Source organism: Drosophila yakuba, chromosome 2R (genome assembly GCF_016746365.2).
Source record: "Drosophila yakuba strain Tai18E2 chromosome 2R, Prin_Dyak_Tai18E2_2.1, whole genome shotgun sequence".
Classification (NCBI taxonomy): domain Eukaryota; kingdom Metazoa; phylum Arthropoda; class Insecta; order Diptera; family Drosophilidae; genus Drosophila; species Drosophila yakuba.
Window position 1 is genome coordinate 21,809,537 of NC_052528.2, and position 20,695 is coordinate 21,830,231.

At 44.5% G+C, this 20,695-nt stretch overlaps 3 protein-coding genes across 4 annotated transcripts; 1 reads left to right on the forward strand and 2 right to left on the reverse strand.

Moving 5' to 3' along the window:
* Positions 1–9: 9 nt before the first annotated feature.
* LOC6531794 (protein ORD) lies at positions 10–2,819 on the reverse strand. The gene is made up of 7 exons (XM_002092545.4): positions 2,530–2,819; positions 1,837–2,471; positions 1,534–1,783; positions 1,293–1,472; positions 1,144–1,221; positions 785–1,059; positions 10–719 (listed from the first exon to the last, which is right to left on the reverse strand). The coding sequence occupies exons 1-6, from the start codon at positions 2,701–2,703 to the stop codon at positions 805–807; spliced, it is 1,572 nt and encodes a 523-aa protein (XP_002092581.2). The 5' UTR covers positions 2,704–2,819; the 3' UTR covers positions 10–719; positions 785–804.
* An 8,669-nt stretch (positions 2,820–11,488) lies between these two features.
* Positions 11,489–12,892, reverse strand: LOC6531795. 2 transcript variants are annotated; one of them, XM_002092546.3, is made up of 4 exons: positions 12,687–12,891; positions 11,946–12,622; positions 11,820–11,878; positions 11,489–11,711 (listed from the first exon to the last, which is right to left on the reverse strand). In XM_002092546.3, exons 1-4 carry the CDS (start codon positions 12,741–12,743, stop codon positions 11,677–11,679), a joined length of 828 nt encoding a protein of 275 aa, XP_002092582.1. In that variant the 5' UTR covers positions 12,744–12,891; the 3' UTR covers positions 11,489–11,676. The 2 variants fall into 2 exon arrangements, with proteins under 2 accessions (XP_002092582.1, XP_043062870.1); XM_043206935.1 differs by lacking the exon at positions 11,489–11,711 and having other exon boundaries at positions 11,819–11,898; positions 12,687–12,892.
* A 116-nt stretch (positions 12,893–13,008) lies between these two features.
* Positions 13,009–13,713, forward strand: LOC6531796. The gene has a single exon (XM_002092547.4). The coding sequence runs from the start codon at positions 13,078–13,080 to the stop codon at positions 13,612–13,614; it is 537 nt and encodes a 178-aa protein (XP_002092583.2). The 5' UTR covers positions 13,009–13,077; the 3' UTR covers positions 13,615–13,713.
* Positions 13,714–20,695: the final 6,982 nt, after the last annotated feature.

A 20,695-nucleotide genomic window follows, 5' to 3' on the forward strand; every position in this document is an offset into this window, starting at 1 on the left:
CAGCAATGATTATTTTTTTTTTAAATCTCTTTATTTCTAAGTAATACAAACTAAATATAACCGAATTTAAGTAGAATAAATGAGCATTAATAAACCTAAACATTAACAAAATAACTTCACTGTTTAATAGACCTAATAATACCTTAGGATGGAAAATCTTCGCCTCGCCTACTACTATTTAAAAGAATGCAGAGAATGTATAACTAAAGATTGTGTTTGCCAACGGATGATGTCCCCCATCAGCGTCCGAAATAATTGCCCCAACAACCGCCAATCACTCAAGTCCGTCCGTCAGTCACTCAGTCAGTCAGTCAGTCATTCAGTCAGGCAGTCAGCATTCCATCAGGATGTATCTCCGGGCTCTTGGCTTTCCAACTGGGTCACCGGGTGATTTTGGCTAAAAATGGTCTTGGTTAGCGCAAATGCATTTCGCCGGCAAATGACGCGTGCTTCTCGTCTGACAGCCATTGTAGTTGCTGTTTGTGGGCGGTTTGTCGGCGGTGCAGCAGATGGTGGTGCAAGGACCCTCGACTGCTCCACACCAGTGGCACTCGAACTGACAGCCGGCAAAACCCTAATTGAAATGGAGCTGAAGAATGGGTTTTCCAGCCGCAGTGAAGTTTGGACCGTGAGCTCGGGCGTAATTAGAAAATGAGCATAGAAATATTTGCGTGTGAAAGCCGCAGACGGCAGATAAATGAAATTTGTTCGAGGCGAAGCTGAAATTGCACGCAAGTCAGTTGGTTTTGGATATGTGCCATGTTTGTGGAATAATATGACTCACCTAGTGCACTCTTTTGATGGCTACATGTTCGGCTGGTCTTTGCTCACGGCCTGCTTGAGAAACTCGAGGTCGGACTCGCTTTCCTTCACCACATCTTCGAATATTTCCCATTGCATAGCGCCCGTGGAATCCCGATTTTCCTTCTGGAAGCACTTGATCAAGTGGCGACCCTCCTGCAATAGTGTGAAGGCACTGGGGTACTCGATGATGACGATTACTCCCATAAACAAGGCCACATCCACGATGCGCTCCAAGTAGCGGTGGCATATCCATCTCTATGGCAAATTATACAAAGTATTTATTTAGATTTATTATAAGTGAGTTACTTTATTTAGATTTATTATAAGTGAGTAACTTACAGGATCAGAGTCTTTCTTGGAGTAGAAGTCGTTCATAAAGAAGGCCGTCACATATTGCATGGTGGAAAACTCTGCCAGCTTTTTCAGGAAATACGATATATACAGTTTAAATGATCCTTCAGTTTTAAATGTATTTATATTGTACAAACCGTTTCCAAATGGCTAATAACGAGAACCGACTGATTGACATGCGTGGCCAGGTCCAACTGAAAGGCCACCAGTAGAATATCCTTGATGTTGTGATCGGTATGATCCCTCCAAATGTTGGTGGTATCGCCGGCTGGTCGAATAGAGGTTCTCACTTTGGTCAAATCGAAGTCCTCGAGGGTCTAGTGGATATGGAAAAACTAGGTAACCAATGAGCAACCAACTACAATATGAAGTACTCACCGTGGAATGCTGCTGGTCGTTGTCACTTAGGCAGGGAACCAGAAACCATACGGTGTACTCCTGAGCCGTGATGTACTCGAAAATGTGGCGCACCTGGTTGAAGACCTCCAGTATGAATTCCCGCTCCGACAGACGCACTGCCTCATCGATGTGCAGGCATGTTTTGACCAGCTTGCAGATCACATCGTTTGATGGCATTGGGTCGGAATCGAATAGCTTCACAAAGGTCTCGAATGGGCTATCGGGATCTCTGCAATAAGCTTGTTGGTTAGTCCTCCATAAATGGGAAGAAGTTCGAGTTACCTAAACTTTCTGAAGGCGTCACCATCGCCGTCGCTTTGGATGACCTTCAGCCAGTTCCCAGAGCACTTCTCGTGCAGCTGCCTCAGGAGATTGATCGAGTGCTGGGGCCGCACAAAGAACTTGGCGTGGAACTCAGGGAGGCGGCACGTTTGCCGTTTGCCGCCGTCGATCCGATAGGTAACAATGTTCAGGAAGGAGGCGTCGAATCTGCGCTCGACGGTCACGTGGGTGACTTGGGACTGCAGGTTCCTAGTGGTCGCCTTCTTGGCCTTGCGCTGCGCCCGCTGCTCCAGTCGCTCTATGGCCTGCCTCGAGGTGGAGGGTCCGTCATCCAGGTCGCTCTCCGGCTCCGGCTCCTGAGTTTGCTCCGTGGCCTTGTCCTTATCCATGGGATGCATTTCGAAGCTCATGGAGACACTTCCCTTGCCGATTTCCAGCTGCGGAATCGTCTCCAGACTTTCTGCATCCGGATAGGTGAGGGAGCAGAGGAGCAGGATGGCCTGGGCCACGGGCGTGACGGCCGGTAGATCCTTTGACAGATCCTTGACCAAACTGTAGATGATCATGTGCACATTGTCCGCTTTCGAGAAGTTGATTTCCACCGCATCGCAGCCCAGGCAATTGTTGATTTTCAACTGATGGGATATATCCTTTTAATCGGTTCTTCCTGTTCTCGACATGAATACAACTCACTGTGATAAATTTAATTGTGTGGTTTTTATTAAGCGTATTTTCTCCGCACATTTCTAAGAACAATTTGCAATCATTGGTCTCGCTCAAAAACTTTTTGGCGTTCTTCAGTGTAGGTAAGTGCTTTGGTAGGTCCATCGCACTATCGATAGGGCAGCAATCGATGACTAATGACATCGTCCCTAACTCAGTGTTGGGCAATGTTCCACAGAAGTCAAAACGCTCTTTCAAATTCCGTTATTTGTGACAAGGCGATTTGAAATGATGATTGAGTCTGACACATTTTGCTTGTTTCGACAATTTGAACATAGAATCTTGACCATCCAGCTGGTCCCAGTCCACTAATTTGTTGCTTTGGGGACCTGTAAGCGAACCTAACGCAAATTTATGAATCAGCAAGGAACCAGCATTATTATGAGCCATGGGAAGTGAGCCATTAAATTGGCTTGGCCAGGCCAACAGACTGGATGCATAAAATTAGGATTAACGGCTTTCTAAGTGCCATCAAAAGCCCAACTGTCGTAATTCCCAAATGCACGCACTGAGCAACAATTAGTCCGAAACTCCGCCCAGCTCACTCTTTTCAGAGAGCCTTATTTTGTTGGACAGTATGAGTATGAGATGATGTTAAATTTTGGGAAACGGCAAACAAAGGCGACAGAAACAAACCAAGATTGTGATTTTCTTTTAATTTTTATGACGCTGTCGGCAGAGTTTTCGCTGGATATTTTACGACTCGCAGGAAAAGGAAAAGAAGAACATTTCCTTATCGCCGCCTCTGATGAGGCCCAAGGAAATCATTTATATTTCTGGGCTTTCTGGCCAATTTTATGTCTTTTGCATTTTTAATGATGATTGCCATTTCTGTATTTTCTTCCCTGGGATTTATGCACTGGGGACCTGGGGACCACACGTCACGCATTTAATTGCGATTTAATAGTCCAAGTGATCGCCAAAAACTTTTGTACAACGAATGGCACTCGACTTTTCTGATTCTGATGTCTGATGTATGTAGATACATATGACCACACATATCTCGTGAAATGTGGAGGAGATTCAGAATCCCTGGCAGCTCGTAAGGCCAGCGAAATTATGGCAATTCAACGGACAGCGCCGATCCAACCGAATGGCCATGCAATTAGATGCCAGCCTTGGGCCACGTGATTCCTCCAACTTGGGATCCTCCTCTCCAGAGATGCAGAGAAGAGATGCGGTTCCAGTCCAGTAGTCGTTGGGGCTTTATCGCCAGCATAAATTTGCGCAGATAAAAGCGCGAAAAAAGCGCTGCTCATGTCCACACAGCATTCTTGCGGAAGAAGAATCGTGGATTGGGGGACTGCCCCCACTTGCAATGTCCAGAAATTATAGCAATTTGCTTGTCAAATTGTTGCCGACTTGGCCAATAAATCGTTGGCTTTATGGGCCGCTCTGCGTCGCCAGGTGATCGCGATAGAGTTGTTTTAGAAATAAATTCGCCAAAAAGGCGATCCTGCTGGCTCCGCTTTGAACCGCTTAGTGGTTCGTAAACTTGTAAAATGTGCAATTTGGCGGCCGGCTTTTAGTTAAGTCGATCGTTTTCTTTATTTTTACCTGGCCGATTTTGCTAATTTAATGCCTCTTTGCCATCCAGTTGGGCCAATTGAATAGTTGCACAAATCGCTGGCGGATTCAGATCGCTGGGGAGCGATTGAAATATGGTTATGGTGATTTACGTGGCTGTGGGTGGTAATTTGCCATGTTTGCGAGTGATGATGATGATGGCGGGCTGTTGAGCAGCCTAATTTGATGTCAGTTTACTGAGGAATTTCAAATAAATTATAAGCTGAAAATGACTAGCATTTATGACTAGCATTATCATTAACAGTTTAAGTTCCTTAAGTATAACAAATTCATTTATCATTTCAATAGCAATTTGCCATTACCAGTCCACTTTGGTATTTCTTCGAGACATTTCAGGTTTAATCTGTAAAATTGGCCTTGCAGCTATGTACGAAGATATTTTAAATGAAAATCCCTCATAATTGCACCACTTGCATTCCGCATCCAACCAGCTATCCAACCAGCCTAAGCCCACAGTCTATTCTTCCATTCCAAACCCGAATCGGGATTCTGGCCATGCTTCGCATCTGCAATTACCAACATTTTTATTGGCTCACCCGAGGGAGCAGCGCTTGCACCTGACATTGTTCGTGTCTGTGCAGGGTATGCAGAAGTGGTTACATCACTTTCTGTAAGGGATATTGTACTAGCTCTAGCATACTTACAAAATATGGCATTAAGCTTATAACAATATTCGCACCATATCAACATTTTAAAGTTGATACTTTAATATTTCGATTAAATAAGTAAAGGTATCTTTAAGTCGGTCAACCCAAGCTCGCAGCTGCACCATGTTGTTGCTGCGGAATGCCAGATCCTTGAAGCAATCGCAATTCGAAATGTTTACGGTACATTTAATTTCATTTGGATTATTACAATATGCTTTAGGAGGCAACTCCTCCCCATTAACCCCGCTTCCCGCTCCACGTTGGCTCCACAACCACAACCATGCTCCATTTGCCAGGCCGAACAATGAGCCGTGAAGATTGGGCTGCGAGGTGGTTTGGGATTAGAGGGGCAATGTTTTGGAAGGGGGCCAACCGGAAGCGCAGACCAAATCCAGCGATTTTTTGGCAGGTGTAGCGATGTGCCAGGCGGACATATTTCATTGTTGTTGCCAAAGTGTAATTGCGAATTCCAGACAAATGTGAAATTTGAATTTACAAGTTTAACTTTTCTTGTGAAATCATTTGTTCGGGCTGCTCCTTTTTGTGGAGCTCACTTCGTTGTGCGACTCAAGTGTGCAGTTGGCAATTCTCGACTTAGTTCATTTGTTCCATTTCAACGCTTGCCAGCCGAAGGAGTCCTCTTCCTCTGGGAAGAGGAGCAGGCGACGGAGGAGTAGCAGACTGTGGTTGCTCCATCTTTTGGAGCTCCACATAAACAAATGTACTCATGTCGCTGCTCCTTTCTCTTCAGCCAGTTCCCCGCTTCCCACTCCCCAAGTGCCTTTCACTTCGATTGTTCCATTTTCGTTGCCATATTTCCGGAATTCTGTACTTCGTCCTTTGTCCTGGCAGAGGTATACTGTCGCTTTAGGGTGACACGCGTAGATAAGCCATGTGATTATCTACATTTGGTGCACTCGTATTTCAGATCGAATTGTAAGTACATTATAAATGAACACATGTACTCATCAGCTAATAATTCTAGTTTAAAGATGTGTATATGCATAAACTATCTTAAAATCCCCATCGAACGTATCGAAATCCCTTAAAAGGTATCTTAAAGCCGCCTCTTGCGATCCCGTGTTTGCTGTCCTCTAGCCTTTGGCTTATTTCGTTCCCTCTGTTTTGTGCCTCGACGGACGACATCCGGATTCGGGAGCAGCTGGCGAGGCTTAGGCTGCGATCCCGGAATGCTTCACCTCAACGTGCCGCAAAACTCCGCCTCGAATGGAGGGTCCTTGAGGGCGAGGATATGCGGAATGCGAGGGCTCCTTGCGCAGAACTCCTTTCGTTTGGCATTCTTGTTTGGCTTTTGTGCATTTGCACGGCTTTCTGTTGGCTTCCTTGTTGTGTTCGGCTCGCTGGCTGGATGGTTGGATGGTTGGAAGTGTGTTTTGTGGCAGTGTGTTTTTGTCCAGGCTTTTGTGCTCGAGCGTTGTGCCGAAAAAGTTGCATTTCACGTCTTGTTGGACTCGGACTTGCTCCTCGTCAGCTCTCCCGCTGATTTGGCTTCTTCATATTTTGTACCACCAAAGTGGTGCGTTCCGGTTTGCCGCATAAAACACACTGCCACGCCCCCCTACACCTAACCACCCACCCTCCCACACACACACACACGTACGCACACAAATACAATTAGAGACTTGGTTTGTTGGTTCAACTTGTTTGCTTACATTCAACTTTATTTCACTTCTGCTGCGATGGTTTCTTTCAGTCACTATGCAGACAAAAAAAATCCAGATCAATTTGATTACTTTGCTATTAATAGATATTTAAAATATTACAAATGGAAGGAAAGCAGTGCTTTTCAAAAAGAAAGACTTTCAAATTAAAATTGAGGAAAGCAATATGCGAATTGATGACTAGCCCCATTGATATGCTTATTATTGATATATGCTGTATTCCGTTTTTATCAGTGTAGGCCTCAACCCGTTCAGCTGGCAGTGTGCAAAGTTTTTGGCCAACTTGGGGCTCTCCGTCGTGGTACTAGCTCCATTGTGTTTTCCAGGGGGCCGGTGGAGGATCCTGAAAGGATGTCGGAAGCGCCTTAACTTAATTCTGCTGGGTTTCTATGCATTCTCGAACGAAGCAGCGAGCGCTGGCATTCTGTGTTTGCTTAAATGTTGTATAATTCACTGATTTCTCTGTGGTTTTGTTGCCATTGTTGGGTTTTTGTTGCTGCTCCTGGGTGTGTGCGTGTGTGTGAGTGTGACTGGGAGTGTAAGTGCGAGTGTGGCAATGCTTGTGATTACATTACGTATACGTACGTATGCGCAATGTATGGGCACTTGTTCATTTGGCGAACTGCAGCAACTTTGTGATAAGTCCTCGAGAAATATAGTAATTGGATGGATTACAAATAAATGGTGGACATGAATGGTAAAGCCATAGAATATTTTTCATGCATGCACATAGAAATAACTTATTGAAATTTATCTATACGTATCAGCTGGAAAAACTACTGCCAGAAACACATCTTAATTACTAAAATAAATTGAAATAAATGTTTATGCTTTTGGGCATATTCAATATAACTTTTGCAGACTGGCTAATATTATTATTACTTATTTTTTGATACTCGGCACTCCGGCATCTTCATTCAGCCTACTTTCGAACAGTAGATTGCAATAAAATAACCGAAAATATGCTAGCCAAGAAAATCCCAATTTCAGTCGATTCCCCCATGGAAAACGTAGGGTAAAGAACATGGACTGAACATTGTAAATTGTTGTCCGAAAATTTATTGGCAGCACTTATCAGATTCACTCATAAATCTACAAAAGGCCCGTCTCCAAAGCCGAGATTGCCGTCTTTTTCGCTCTTTTGCGGTGCGTGGGAGGGTGTGTCTGTGTGCGGGGGAGAGTATCTGTGTGAGGCCGAAATGCACTGGAAAGAATTGTAGGGCATAGCATCAAAGTACGCATATATGTTTATAAAATGTTTCACCCTAAATGAAAATAGTTTACTGCTTCTAAAGTTCTCCAAACGTTTTTTAGCATATATTATTAAATAAAATATCTGCACAGAGTTGCTGTGTCTTTTCTCCAGGTGCATCTGGCCGTGAGTGGGTGGGTGGCTTGTGCGAGACATTTATTTGCATGCCTTCGCCCGAGCTGGGCTCTCATTCGGTGCTCCATTTCGGTCGCACAATCCACAAATTAACATGACATTTTTACAAGCCAAACATGTGTACACATGGGCCCGAAAGTGAACCGAACCACTCGAAATTAATAGCCAGCAAAGCAGCATCGGGCGCACATAAGCCGCTCATTGGACGTGGAATGGATGTGGCCCAAATGGACACTCGGCACTGCGGCCGGACATTTATGGACATGGCCGAAAAAGTCAGACATTTGAGGAGAAGAGGAGAAGGGCAGCGCATGGGTCCGAAGTTCGAATAGGTTGCCATTTTATGCATCCATAAATTTAATTACTCAAAGCTACAAAATGTGCAAAAACAAAGAGCCATTAGCTCAGGTGGAAAATGGTCCATGGATGAACTTTCATATCTCGCATTTCTCCGATTCGAACAAAGTTTATGGCTCTACCACTCGCATCTCTCGCAATTTATGCACTACACATGGAAATTTTATCATGCGAATAGTTTCGATGCAACTGGTAAATGAAATGTAAAATAATAATTCCACAACAGATAGCCATTATCCATTTCTGGATTTACTGAATGTCTAACAACATATTAAAACCAGTTCTGAGTTAGGATTCTGCCGCTCCGACTTGAATGTTCGATAATCTGGCCAAGTGATGTGCTTGGCCAGTCAACTTGCAGATTTTCCATTGACAGAGAGACAGGAGTCTATGGGGCAGACTGGAAATGTGGAAGGGGAAAATCATGACAAAACATTTGGCCAACGAGTTTTCATTTTCTTTGTGAGCTGGCTTTTTTTGCTCTCTTTTTTTTCATTTTGGTTCTACTTGAATGAGAATGAGGATGACGAGCGGACGTCCACGATGATGAAGTTATCAGGCAAAAACAAGCCAAAAGTTGGCACAGTTTCAAAAAGTTTGGCCCACATAGAGGAGGCAGCTGGGCGGTTTGGGGCCAACAATTCGAAGAGCAGACTGCTGACTGCAAATTCTAAAACAAGGCACACGAACTTTGTCCACTGAGCTGCAGCGTGCGAAAGAGACGCCTTGAACGGCGATGAAAGAGATGGCCAGCTGGGGGAAGAGAGAGATGGGACACTGAACGCACACTGAGGGGACTCAAACATTTCCGTCCGAGTGCGAATGAGTTTAGCCCTCGGATCTCTGTCAATAGCGAGGAGTGGCACATGGACAGGAGCCACAGGAAGTGCCGGCAAAAACAACAGCAGTTGACAAATGCAACAAACGACAAGTTAAAATTCATGTTCATTGTAGATGCCACAAGTTTGCCTTTGCTGGGGTTAAAACACAACATTGCTCGACATCAAACCAACAAGCTGGCAGTGTAAATGGTAATTGACAAACAGCAGCTTAAGTATTTTCGAGCGATTTTAAGAGTTCTGAATGTCGGTAAGCTGGGGATAAGTGAATGAATCTCAAATAATATGGCATTCAAGAATTTGTTTGTTAAGTCCTAAGATTATAGTAACAGTCGATACAATGAATATATGATTTATAGCATACTTTTATGCACCTTTCCCACTTTAAAGCCATATGTTCGTGGCTTCCGCGAAGTGCTGCTATGCAAACTTAAATGCAGAGCAATTTAAGACTCATCCTAGGTAATTGCATGGATAAACAAGCAAGTTTTATGTACACATTTCAGTAAGTCTACTAAGTTTGCGAAAAGCTAAAGCTCATCTACTGCCAACTATTTTAATTATTCAAATTTGGAAAACAAAAAGCCGTCTGGCAGCTCTCGTTTCACTCACCAATCCGAAACAAAACATTTGCGCTATGTAAGTGGCTAGAATATTTTAGCGCCTGGTTTCTTCGGATGGAAAGTGTTTCTGCCACCTCACCTGACTGACTGACTGACTGACTGACTGACTGACTGGTTGACTGAATGACTTCCGTTTCGCTCCACTTTGGACAATAATATGACGCATGCATGTTGGGGCTAACATGAAGTTAGCCGCAAAATAATAAAATGGCTATAATAAATTTCTGTTTTGCAAAATATTTCCAGGAATTCGGGGATGGATTGTAGCCAGCCATCCAGCCAGCCAGCCTTTCAAGCGGAAATTGCACATTTTGCAGAAAGTGCTCCCCCGGCGAACTGGGATGAGATGGAGTAGAAAAGGAATTAGGAATGCAATTTGAGGTTACGTTAGCAATGGGTAACCGGGCTAACTGGCACTGGAAAAAAAGGTCCATGTCTGGCAGTCTTAGTAAATTAAAGAATATGCATACATAGCTGCTAATTGTGCAATCATGTTTGATGGATGGATGGGCTATAGTAGGTTTCGCAGACCAAAGGTAGTCAGTTATTTCTTTGAGTGCATCGCACCACCAACCGCATTTGACCACATCTGTATGCGCATTTGTTTAGATGAGAGACGGTATATGTGTGTGTGTGTGTCAGCCATGCAAACAGACAGTTGGACTGGCACTTGGACAGATGTTGGTATACGCAGAGATCCTGGAAGTTGGTCCCAGCTCCGGCTGACAGCTGCACCCAGGAATCGTCCGTCCAGCGCCCCCAGAAACCCTTTTCCCAGATATTAATAGACGAAATTTGAGTATTGCTTCCGTCATGAATAAAATTTTGCATCCAGAGGGCAGCTGCAGCGAGAAGCGCATGGAGAACTATGTACGGCTCCTCCGAAAACTTTTGACAATTTCCCCACAGCCCACAGCTCCGCCTCCACTACGGAAAACTTCTCACCCAGAGCTGGAACATTCGCATTGTCCAGGACTGCAGTTTCCTTGCCCAAAACTTTTCAAATTGTCCATTCAACGTCCATTCAGCTGTCTGTTTTTGTGGCTTCCTTTTTTTCCTCATTTTACATTCTTTTAATTTTAATGATGCGTTCTGAAAAATGTTAAAAGCTAAAAACAATTTCGAGTATGTGCATTTTATGGGATTTGCGCATTCTGCTCCCAATGGGCACAGATGATTGCCCCGCTTGGGTTTTAAAGAAGAAAGTTTAGGCCAAAAGGGTGGACCAGCGAAAAACTGTGTCGGTATCAGACCAAAACAGATATGCAATCTAAATTAAATACTTAAAAGCGAGGCAAAAATCTAGCACTGCAAAATACAAATGCAAAATGCAGAAATTGAAGAAACGCAGCGAGTCGAACTGAGCTGAAACTACAGAAGGAAATGCGGTAACACGCAGAACTTTGCTGAATCAACTACTAAAAGATTTATGGTATCAAAATAGTGCCACATAAAATATTCACACCTTGGCCCGGCTTGGCCAGAATGGAGGGACGCAGGAAAGGGATTTTGGGGCTTGGAAAGGAGGGAGTGAGCCAACCAACTGATGCCTTTGGCCGATAAAGCCATTGTTTATACTCCGCACAGCGACTGGGTTGTGGATTGCATTTTGGCCATAAGTTGGCAACATTTTTTATGCGTTCATCATGCGGTCAGCATAAATTTTTCATAGCCAGTTCAGCTTTCGTCCTCGTCCAATTTTCCTTCGCCGAGCTCCCCTCCCCACGAACATGTTGCCAATTTTGATGTCTGATGGCCATAAATCAGGGCGCTTAAAGTCGCTGGATGAAAAACTACAAATGAATAATTCGTTTTCGGCCATAACATATAAACAATTTATTCCACACCAATATGTTTGCGACCATGTCTGTGTTTCTTGTGGGCTTGAGTATCTGTTTGCTTGCGTAGGGGAAGTCTTGGAACAAGTTGTGCAAATAAAGAGACACCAATCATGCAAAAGTACAAAAACAACTAATGATGGGCTCAAGGGGTTCGTCAACGCCAATGGGGGACCTTGGTAACCGCTTTTCCTGAAAGGAAAACATTGTACTAAACTCGAATTTGTATTTCATTGGGTTTTATACGGACGCTCCCTTGAGCGGACAACCCGTTTGTATTAAAACTTCCCGACTACTCACCACAATTGAATGATTGATTGCCTTTGCTGTACTTCGAAGAATCGTGCATGGACGGTGTGCTAAGGATTAGAAAGGATTGCTATAGATCGAATTAGGATGCCGAGCCCCTGGGCGAGATTTACTTACTTCAGACCGTTGCGCATATCCCGGTACATGGGTGCGTCGTAGGAGGGCTTCATCCGGCTGACCTGCTGCTGGGATGGGTTCTGCTGCTGCTGGAAGTGCTGCAGCTGCTGGTACTGCGGCTGGGGACTCTGCATGGGCTGGCTGTATTGCCACATGTTGGCATTGCTCATCATCTGGTTGGAGCTGGGACTGGAGCTCCAGTTGCCAGGATTCGTGGGCGACGACGGACAGGCTGCGGCCATTCCCGTACTGCAGCCGCCCGTCAGACGACCTTGATGCATTTGGGTGGAAGATCCCGTCGGATTGTACTGCTGCAGCGGCTGCATCTGACCCATGGAGCCCATGGGCTGCAGGTCGGGCAGCACTGCATTGATCCCGGGTGCGTCGATGGCGCCCATGGGACTGCCCATCATGGGCATCATGGTCATGCTGTTCAGGGGCGTCACCGCACCAATTGGCAGCTGGGTGCTCATCGTGGACATGGGAGTCATCTGATTTCCCCCTTGCATCATGCCCAGCGGCATACCCTGCATGGGGTACGATGAGGCGCCCGACTGGCACACGGGCATCTGCATCTGCAGATTCATCTGTGGTGGATTCAGCGGCTGCATGGCCATGGACTGTCCTTGACCCTGACTGGCACCCATGCCCAGAGGGTACTGGGGAACGCTTTTCATCTGAAAAATGGGAAAAACAAGGCATTAACTTCCAAAACTACAAGACCAATGCGCTTATTTGTACCTTGGAATCGGCGTACATGCCGTAATCAGCTTCGTAGGGCACTGAGCAAAAATTCATTATCAATGTGTGGGAAAACTCGAGATATTCCGAAAGTGTGTTAAAAAATAAGTCACTCCAAATTTGTACAGAACTTAAATTTTTAGAATTTTTTTTGTTTTTCTTTCTACCAATAGATCTGAATCCTACGATGAAATAAATACGAATGAACTATGGAATGGGAAACTTTCTAGACTTCTGACATTGCAGGGAAAAAACCTACTATGATTGCATAGGATTCCGATTTTAGCGTATTTTTTTCATCGCAAAGGCCTTGGAAAATTAAATAATCAAAAATGTCAAAAAATTCAGCGTATTAAGTTATTACAAAATTATTTGTTATCACAGAGAGTAAATGGGACACAAAGGCCACAGGACTAGAAAGAAAGTCAAATTGCAACGGAAGGGCCATCCTCCTCAGAAAATTAAAATAAAGCCGCCCACAAGGCATAACCACGCCCACATCCACTCAAGCCGTCATCCTCGCCCAAGAACTCGGAAATCAGAGGTTTTCCACGACAACTGCTGCAAGTACAAGATCCATACGAGGATCATGAGACGCTATCAGGTCGACCTGGCCACCCAGTGCCCCTCCCGCACCATCAGCCTGGCCACCTCTGTGCCGCTCCTGCAACATCCTGTCCGGCGAAAGGTGCTCCATCTGCCGGAAACGGTGGTCATGCACATGCGGAATATGGAGGACGCCCGCCGCGTGGCGATTAGCAATAGGAGAACTCTTATTCAGACCCATGTTTCGGTGCCGGATGGGGAAGCTGGGAGTGATCCACGCCAAATAGATCGGAGGTTGAGGCAAGTCTATAGAAGAGGAAGGGAGCGGCCCTTATCCAGCAGCATGGATATGGATGACTTGTACACGAATCCGTTTCAGTAGCAATGTGTTTTTCTTGCTAGTGCAATACTTGTCTTTTAGAAAATACACATAGGTGCAATACTTATTAAATAAATAGGTTAAACAACTCGTTTGCAGAAAGCCCAGGAGTCCTAATCTTTTCTAGTTGCCAATCCACATATCCCGGTGGACGTGGGATTCCTTTGCTACTTCTAACTAGTTGCTTCGCCCCAAGGGCATATCGTGATCATCCACAAGGCCACGCCCCTCCTCCAGTCTAGCCGCCCACCCAAGCTGACCAGGACAATTAATTTTGCCCCAGCTTGTCAGCTTATTGTTTATCTACATAACTACGGAACACGTCGAACAGAGAACAGGGAACAGAGGACGGCTGCCCTGAGCTGTCGTGTCATTTATTCTGCTGCTCCGAACGGGCCCGACTTTCGATATCCTTTGGGCCGTGGTGCAGTTGCCACACCATTTATGCCATTAAGTCATTAGGTTTGTTTAACAAATAACAAACTGTCAATGAGTGATTAACGATGTTTTTCGCATGAACTGCAATTAGCCGCCGCCGCCGCCGTGGACTTCGTTGTTCGCCGTTTGCCGCCCGACTTCTTTTCCCTGACAAATGGGTGTGATTTCGCTCCCGGCGGTGTTCCAGTGGATCCGAGGTGCACTGCCTGGATGTGGATTGATGGTTGGTGGCGGGTGGATGGCGGATGGCGGTGGGCTCACCGGGTGACAAGCACTCGTTATTGATGCGCCACCAAGTTGCCGTCACTTGGCAATTATTGTGTATTGTGCGCCGAGTCAACGGCATTTGCCATAGTCATAGCCATGGAACAGTCACACTCATCGCAGTTTGCATTCATCATTGAAAGGTAGTGTTGGCATTTTTGGAAACCAAGAATGTAAAATGTTAAATACTCAACTACAAATTGATGGCTAACAATCGAAACGATCACATTCCAGCCGATTACCGAAGGTTTACTTGGATATTTGAATACTTGGTCATCATAACTTGACCAAAATGGGTCACACAACCGAAAGGATAACTTTTTTGCACAACTACTAATCCATACTAACAATATGTAACAAACTCTGGAGAAATTTCAAGAAATTTTTTTTTTGCCAATTTTCGCTTTTTTTGTAAGGGGTACCATCATCAAAATTTGCAAAAAATCGGCAAAAATTAAAATGTTCCAACTTGAATCCAAATCGATTGGGAATGCAATTACGAGTTTAAAAATGCATAACATTCAAGATTTGGCCCATTTTTTCGCTTGTTTTGGCTAAAATACTCATTTTTTGGTCGGAAAATGGGAGACTTTTCTTCATATCTCGGCTAAAATATGTCACAAACATTAGTAAATGACTTTTTTGTGCAGCTAATTGTCCACACTAACGACAAATGTCGCCATCCTGCGCGTTTTGGAAAATTTAATTTTTGACCATTTTTCCATTTTTTGTAAGGGGTACCATATCAAAGTTTGCAAAAAATCGGCAAAAATTAAAATGTTCCAACTTGAATCCAAATCGATTGGAAATGTAATTACGAGTTTAAAAATGCATAACATTCAAGATTGCGACCATTTTATCGCTTGTTTTGGCTAAAATACTGATTTTTTGGTCGGAAAATGGGAGACTTTTCTTTATAACTCGGCCAAAAAGTGTCACAAACCTTAGTAAATAACTTTTTTGTACAGCTAATTATCCACACCAACGACCCAAATCACAATATCGCGGGTTTTGGAAAATTTAGTTTTTGACCATTTTTGCATTTTTTTGTAATCTTGTAATTTTGTCATCAAAATTTGCGAAAAATCGACAAAAATTAAAATGTTCAAACTTGAATGCAAATCAATTGGAAATACAAATACGAGTTCAGCAAGGTACAACATTGAGGATTTGGACCATTTAAGTGATGGTTTTGGACAAAAATGCTACTTTTTCAATAAGATTCGGTGTTATAGATGAAGCACTTTTATTAAACAATGGATCCAGTTTATATGGGTAGATTCCTAGCTATTCCTCTGCCTTCATGGCTGCCATCTCTGTTGGTGCGTGGGAGGAAAGAGGAGTGTTAACGCAATTATACCCGTTGACAAGTGTAATGTCAGCCAACCGCGGCTGCCGTTCTCATTGGCATCTCCACGAGCCTTCCATTGGCAACCATCCCGCTGTGCCAGCTCCTCCTGCTCCCTCGCTCCTGCTGCTCCTCTAGCTCATCCAGCTCCTCCTGCTCCTCCTGCTGCTCCTGCTGTTTCTGCAGACGACGTGACACGCTTCATCACTCACTCACTCGCTGGCTGCTAACACGCTCCCCAGTTACCCAGTTATCCGGCCCTCTCCACTACTTGGCCACTCAGGAGGACTGGCGCCCAACCAGGAGCGGAACAGGTGGGTTGGGGTATGGCGCCCGAGCTGGGAAAGAACTTTTACATTTTAACTTGTGCATTTTATTAGTTACACATATTATGGGATTATTGCGAGACTGACAGAATTATTTATAATGGAGTATGGGTGTAAATATGTTTGCCATACCTAATTGACATTGAAGGACCAGCGAACCGCTCCCGTGTAAGCATATTTACACTGTAATTATTATGCAAAATGCAATTGACTCCATTATTTACGATATTGTTAGACTTCGTGAGCAGAATGCTAAATGGGGTGAACCGCATTGAATGGCGACAGCGAAACTTTCAATATATATACATATACATATATATAAATTGCTAATTCCATATTTCTATGTATACGAGTATTTTGTAATCCGGCAACACAATATAAATGAGTTTGTGTGCGGTCGCTAATTGCCTTTGCCAGAAAGTTAATTACAGCGAAATTTGAAAATTTCAAAATTGGACTTGTCAAAAACATTTTGACGTTTCCCCTCAGACGTCCGCCACCCTCACCCGAAATTCAGCCATCAGTTGGAGGAAATTAGTTTTACAAACTTTGGGTTTTATGCATTTCGCACTGTTTTGGATTCGTTGACTTTTAACTAAAAGTTGGCTTTCATTGTTGGCCTCGGCACTCATTATGCGGCATTATTACCACTATTAGCACTCGAATATCAAACACAAATGAGGAAATGCCATTCACCAAGTGAAGTGTTGATGTCCATTTGAATTACTGCAAACATTTCCCATTTTCCCATTTTCCAGGCCTAATTAAGTGCCAGGGATGCGTGTTAATGACTGCGCGCATCGCTTTCAATAAAAAGTATCAAAATGGCAAACGAAAATAATTGTGAAATGTTATTTATGAAATGTGATTTTATGATTTTGTGATATTTTGATGATTTTCGATGGCCATGTCATGTCGAGAGGGAAATTGAATGCTGAATGCTGATTCCTGAGTGGCAAACGTGTGTTTTGCGCTGAAAATGTAGTTGCACTGAATGCAGCGAGTCGTAGCGTCTAGTGAACACTACACCATTGTTGAACATTTAACAAGCTGCCTGGAAATTTGCATTGCTCATTACTGAGATTCTGCAAGAAAGTAGAAGAAAGTGAAAGAAAGTAGGGAAAACAAGGACGAACTTTGCCCGCGCTCCTCATTACTCATCAGACATGCACGCCGGGCTAAGGTCTTTGATTTAACACCTAAAAGGAGGAAGAGGAGAAGGTGTGCAGCAGCGACAAAGGCCTCATTAATTAGGAATGTTAAGATGATGAAAACTAATCTGCTAAAAGCACACTACCTGAATCCTTCGGGTGAGTCATTTGTCTGCCAGGATCAGCGGGTGGGTGGAAGGGGTTTGCAGGAGTGGCTTTTGGAGGCGTCATTGTTTGGCACCCGTTCACATGCGCTTAATGCACTTGGAAGCCGGGGGTCCCAGCATCTCACCTTCGACAATGTTGCTGGATAAGCACGGACGCAAAGCACTGGCAACAAACTAACCCAGCTCCAAGGACCCGGCGGAAGCGAAGGATACGAAGGAGGCGAAGGATGCGGAGCCCAGGACGTCAGGTTGAAATCTGTGCAAATCACAAAATTGGAAAAATCGAGGCGAAACGAAACGAGGCAACGAGAAGGTAATGCCGAGGCCGGGGATCCGGCAAGCCAAATGCCAAGCGAAGTAGAAGCCGGAATCAGAATCGAGTCCTCCATTAGAGTTGGCCATAAAATAAGCAACTTGTATCGGTAGCACCAGCTCCGCTTTTCCCAGCTCATTTTCCACCTGGAGAAAAAGTTTGGCTCAATTGCAGTTTGGCAACAGCGTGGCAAAGCCGTTTATCTAACTTTTATATTGAAAATTGCTGAAATTGATGCGCACTAATAAATTAAAAACTTTTCATTACTTTTTTTTACTATTTCACTATTGTACCATTTCAGCTGGTTTAATCAATATCTACAGAGGATAGTAGTGTTTTCCAAAGTAGACAACAGAATATTTCCCTTGAATTCACTGCATTCATAACTTTGTCTTCCCAGTCAATTGTAGAAATTTTTCCAACTTTACACCGCATTTTCGCACTGTGCACTCGTAAGCTCATGATGCCCCAATGCATGACGCTTGGCTGAGTGCAAATTCAATTAACTTGTTACAACACAAGCTAAGGATCAGCTTTGGCATCAGCATCTGCCCAGACGGGATTGGGATTGGTATTGGTGCATCTGTGCCTGGGCCTCCAGTTAGAGATGCTTTCCTGCCCAGCACTGAACGTGGGTCCAAAGAAGGGTTCTGGATGCTTCGCCGCCGACATTTGTTTATTTTATTTCGAATTTTAATTCCAATCAAATTGGTTTTTGCGGTACGCGCTCAAACAAACATTTATTTGATTTAGGCCCCGTCGGAAAATGCATTTTTCCTAATTCAATTAATAAAAGATTCCGAAGGCAAACATCCATAACGAGCTGACATTTACATTGGCATAGAGACACAGCAAATAGATAGAGAAGTCGAGCTGAGTCCACTGCACATGAATTTCTTAGCGTCTCAAATTGAAATTGATAATCAAACGTCAGTTTCTCAATGGATTAGCAGTGCAAATAAATCTGCAGGAAGCATAATCAAAACAGTTTGGTTTTAGGAATATTGAGAGGCAATTTAAGCGCAATAAAAATTAAAATGGCTGGATGGCAAACAATGTAGTGACTAAGAGGTGAATCTTTTGTGAAACCGCAAACTTTTAAATCCCAACTCAAATTCAGATTTACATATATAAAATTTCCATTCCGCCGGCTCAACTGACAACAGCCGACGGGCAAAATATTCCGGCTGCCCCTTTTCTCCATTATTTTCGACATTACCTTAAAAATATATCCCCATCGCAGCGGTCCATAATTTATGGCCAGTCCCAGTGCCCACTTCCATTATGAATTCATTAGCACCTGAGGGCTACGCGAAAGAGCCCCAAAAAAAAGGGGAATTTAAAAGACAGAATGCGGCCAATGCCAATGGGTCGAGTATTAGGGCCAAAAGGGCGCATTTCGGTGGCTTTAAAGTGGCTCGTGAGCTGTAAGTCTGATCCCGGGATTCTGCTCAAAGTGACTTAGCTGTGTATTTGCATAGCACGGAGGAGTGTTATACCAAACCAACTGACTGAATATACCCAATCTCCCCCCTCGACTGAGAGTTTGATTTGCCCGGGGAGCCGCACAAATGATGCGATCCGTGCAACGTAGAACGTGCCCCGCCTTTTTGGACGCAAATCGATGGCGTTGGCCAGCGAATCCAAAGCGATTCACGTTCCATGCCACGTTCCCTGCCACCCAGCTGCAGTCCCAGCTGACTGGCTGGCTGCATTCGCAATTAGATGGCAGAGTGGGTCTCTCAAGGATTTGCCCAGATTTTGCGGCGCTAAACAGCTAAATGGCCGTGACAGCTGCAATCGAACTGGGCCAGGACAGCTGGCAATATATTTTTCTGTTAGCCAAATCCTGCGACATTTTATGACGTCTGCTCCTGAGGACTTCCAGTCCAAGTCCTTGTCGCTCTCGTCTTTAGTCCTGGGTGGGGGTGTCACCTCCAAGGCGTTGCCAGCAAATCAACGTCACGTCCGCCAATCCAAGGCGTCCATAAAAAATGTCTCCGCGTCTGGTTCCTCATCCTGCTCCGTGCTCCCAGCTCCAAGCTCCCAGCTCCACGCTCCTCCATTTGCTCTGTCCGCACGAGTTGAGCAATAGTTTTGCTGACTGCCGCAGAAGTAGCCATCCAATCTTACCCTTTTCCCCTGATTTCGGGGTGGACATGTGGACATGTGTGCTCAGGTTCGTCTACGTGCCTTGATCTGCTTACAAGTTCAGAGTTCCATGGCATATCCTGTGGGCAAGGTCATTGGGGGTCACTGCATTGGGCGGTGGGGTTGCACGGGTCGCCTTATACAGTTTATATAGTTTATTTGTCGCAGTTGACAAATTGATATGAATTGGATGGGAAATCTGTTGCCCAGCCCAGCGACATTCGTCGTACAATGAAACCCGATATAATCGATCGATTTAGGTTTAGATTGTTGCAGTTATTCAATTGATGTTCTATCTTAAATATGAACTAAAACATACTATTTTCTTGCATACCTTTGGACATCTCCATCGGCACTTTAAATATCCCAGTGATTACTGTGTCGCTCAACCTTTCGATTTAAATACCTCTGCCTTGTGTGAATCAAGTCCAACCTTTCAGCACTTAAAATGTCAGAAGTTCATTGCATTTCCGTCTGAACTCTGGGCTTTGAAATCTTATTTTTTTTCACATTTCGATCGATTGTAGTCCCAGAGAAATCGGCCCTTTCAATAAGTCGTAGTTCGGCATTTGTCATGAGTCAGTGCCTCCCATTCCTTTACCCTACGTCTTTTAATGTCGTTGCACATGTAAGTCCACGTGACTAACGTATCCACTGACTATCCACTGCTCCTCCACCTTTGATTTGTTGCGGGGGATGGTGCCCCCACCGCCTTTGGCCCTTTGGAGTCCATGGGCTGCTGAGTGTTCGTCGGTTTGTTTCACTTCAATCACTTGTCGGTTGACTGCTTTCGTTAAGTGCCATCTTTGCATGTGTCCATCGAGAACCAGATCCCTGTTCCCCTTCAACGTGTCCATCTCATGGGACTGGCACGCAATGCAGATCGCAGGGCACCCCTCTTCACGGGCGCCTCTGGCCACCAGCCG

What these genes read in the sequence shown, in the direction of transcription:
- LOC6531794 (XM_002092545.4), bottom strand. Translation starts at nt 2,703, where the DNA reads ATGTCATTAGTCATCGATTGCTGCCCTATCGATAGTGCGATGGACCTA. An exon ending in GACGCCTTCAGAAAGTTTAG is followed by an intron (nt 1,784 to 1,836) that starts GTAACTCGAACT and finishes AGCTTATTGCAG; the next exon opens with AGATCCCGATAGCCCATTCG. An exon ending in TTATTAGCCATTTGGAAACG is followed by an intron (nt 1,222 to 1,292) that starts GTTTGTACAATA and finishes TTCCTGAAAAAG; the next exon opens with CTGGCAGAGTTTTCCACCAT.
- LOC6531795 (XM_002092546.3), bottom strand. Translation starts at nt 12,743, where the DNA reads ATGAATTTTTGCTCAGTGCCCTACGAAGCTGATTACGGCATGTACGCC. An exon ending in GCATGTACGCCGATTCCAAG is followed by an intron (nt 12,623 to 12,686) that starts GTACAAATAAGC and finishes CCCATTTTTCAG; the next exon opens with ATGAAAAGCGTTCCCCAGTA. An exon ending in GATATGCGCAACGGTCTGAA is followed by an intron (nt 11,879 to 11,945) that starts GTAAGTAAATCT and finishes TCTAATCCTTAG; the next exon opens with CACACCGTCCATGCACGATT.
- LOC6531796 (XM_002092547.4), top strand. Translation starts at nt 13,078, where the DNA reads ATGGGACACAAAGGCCACAGGACTAGAAAGAAAGTCAAATTGCAACGG.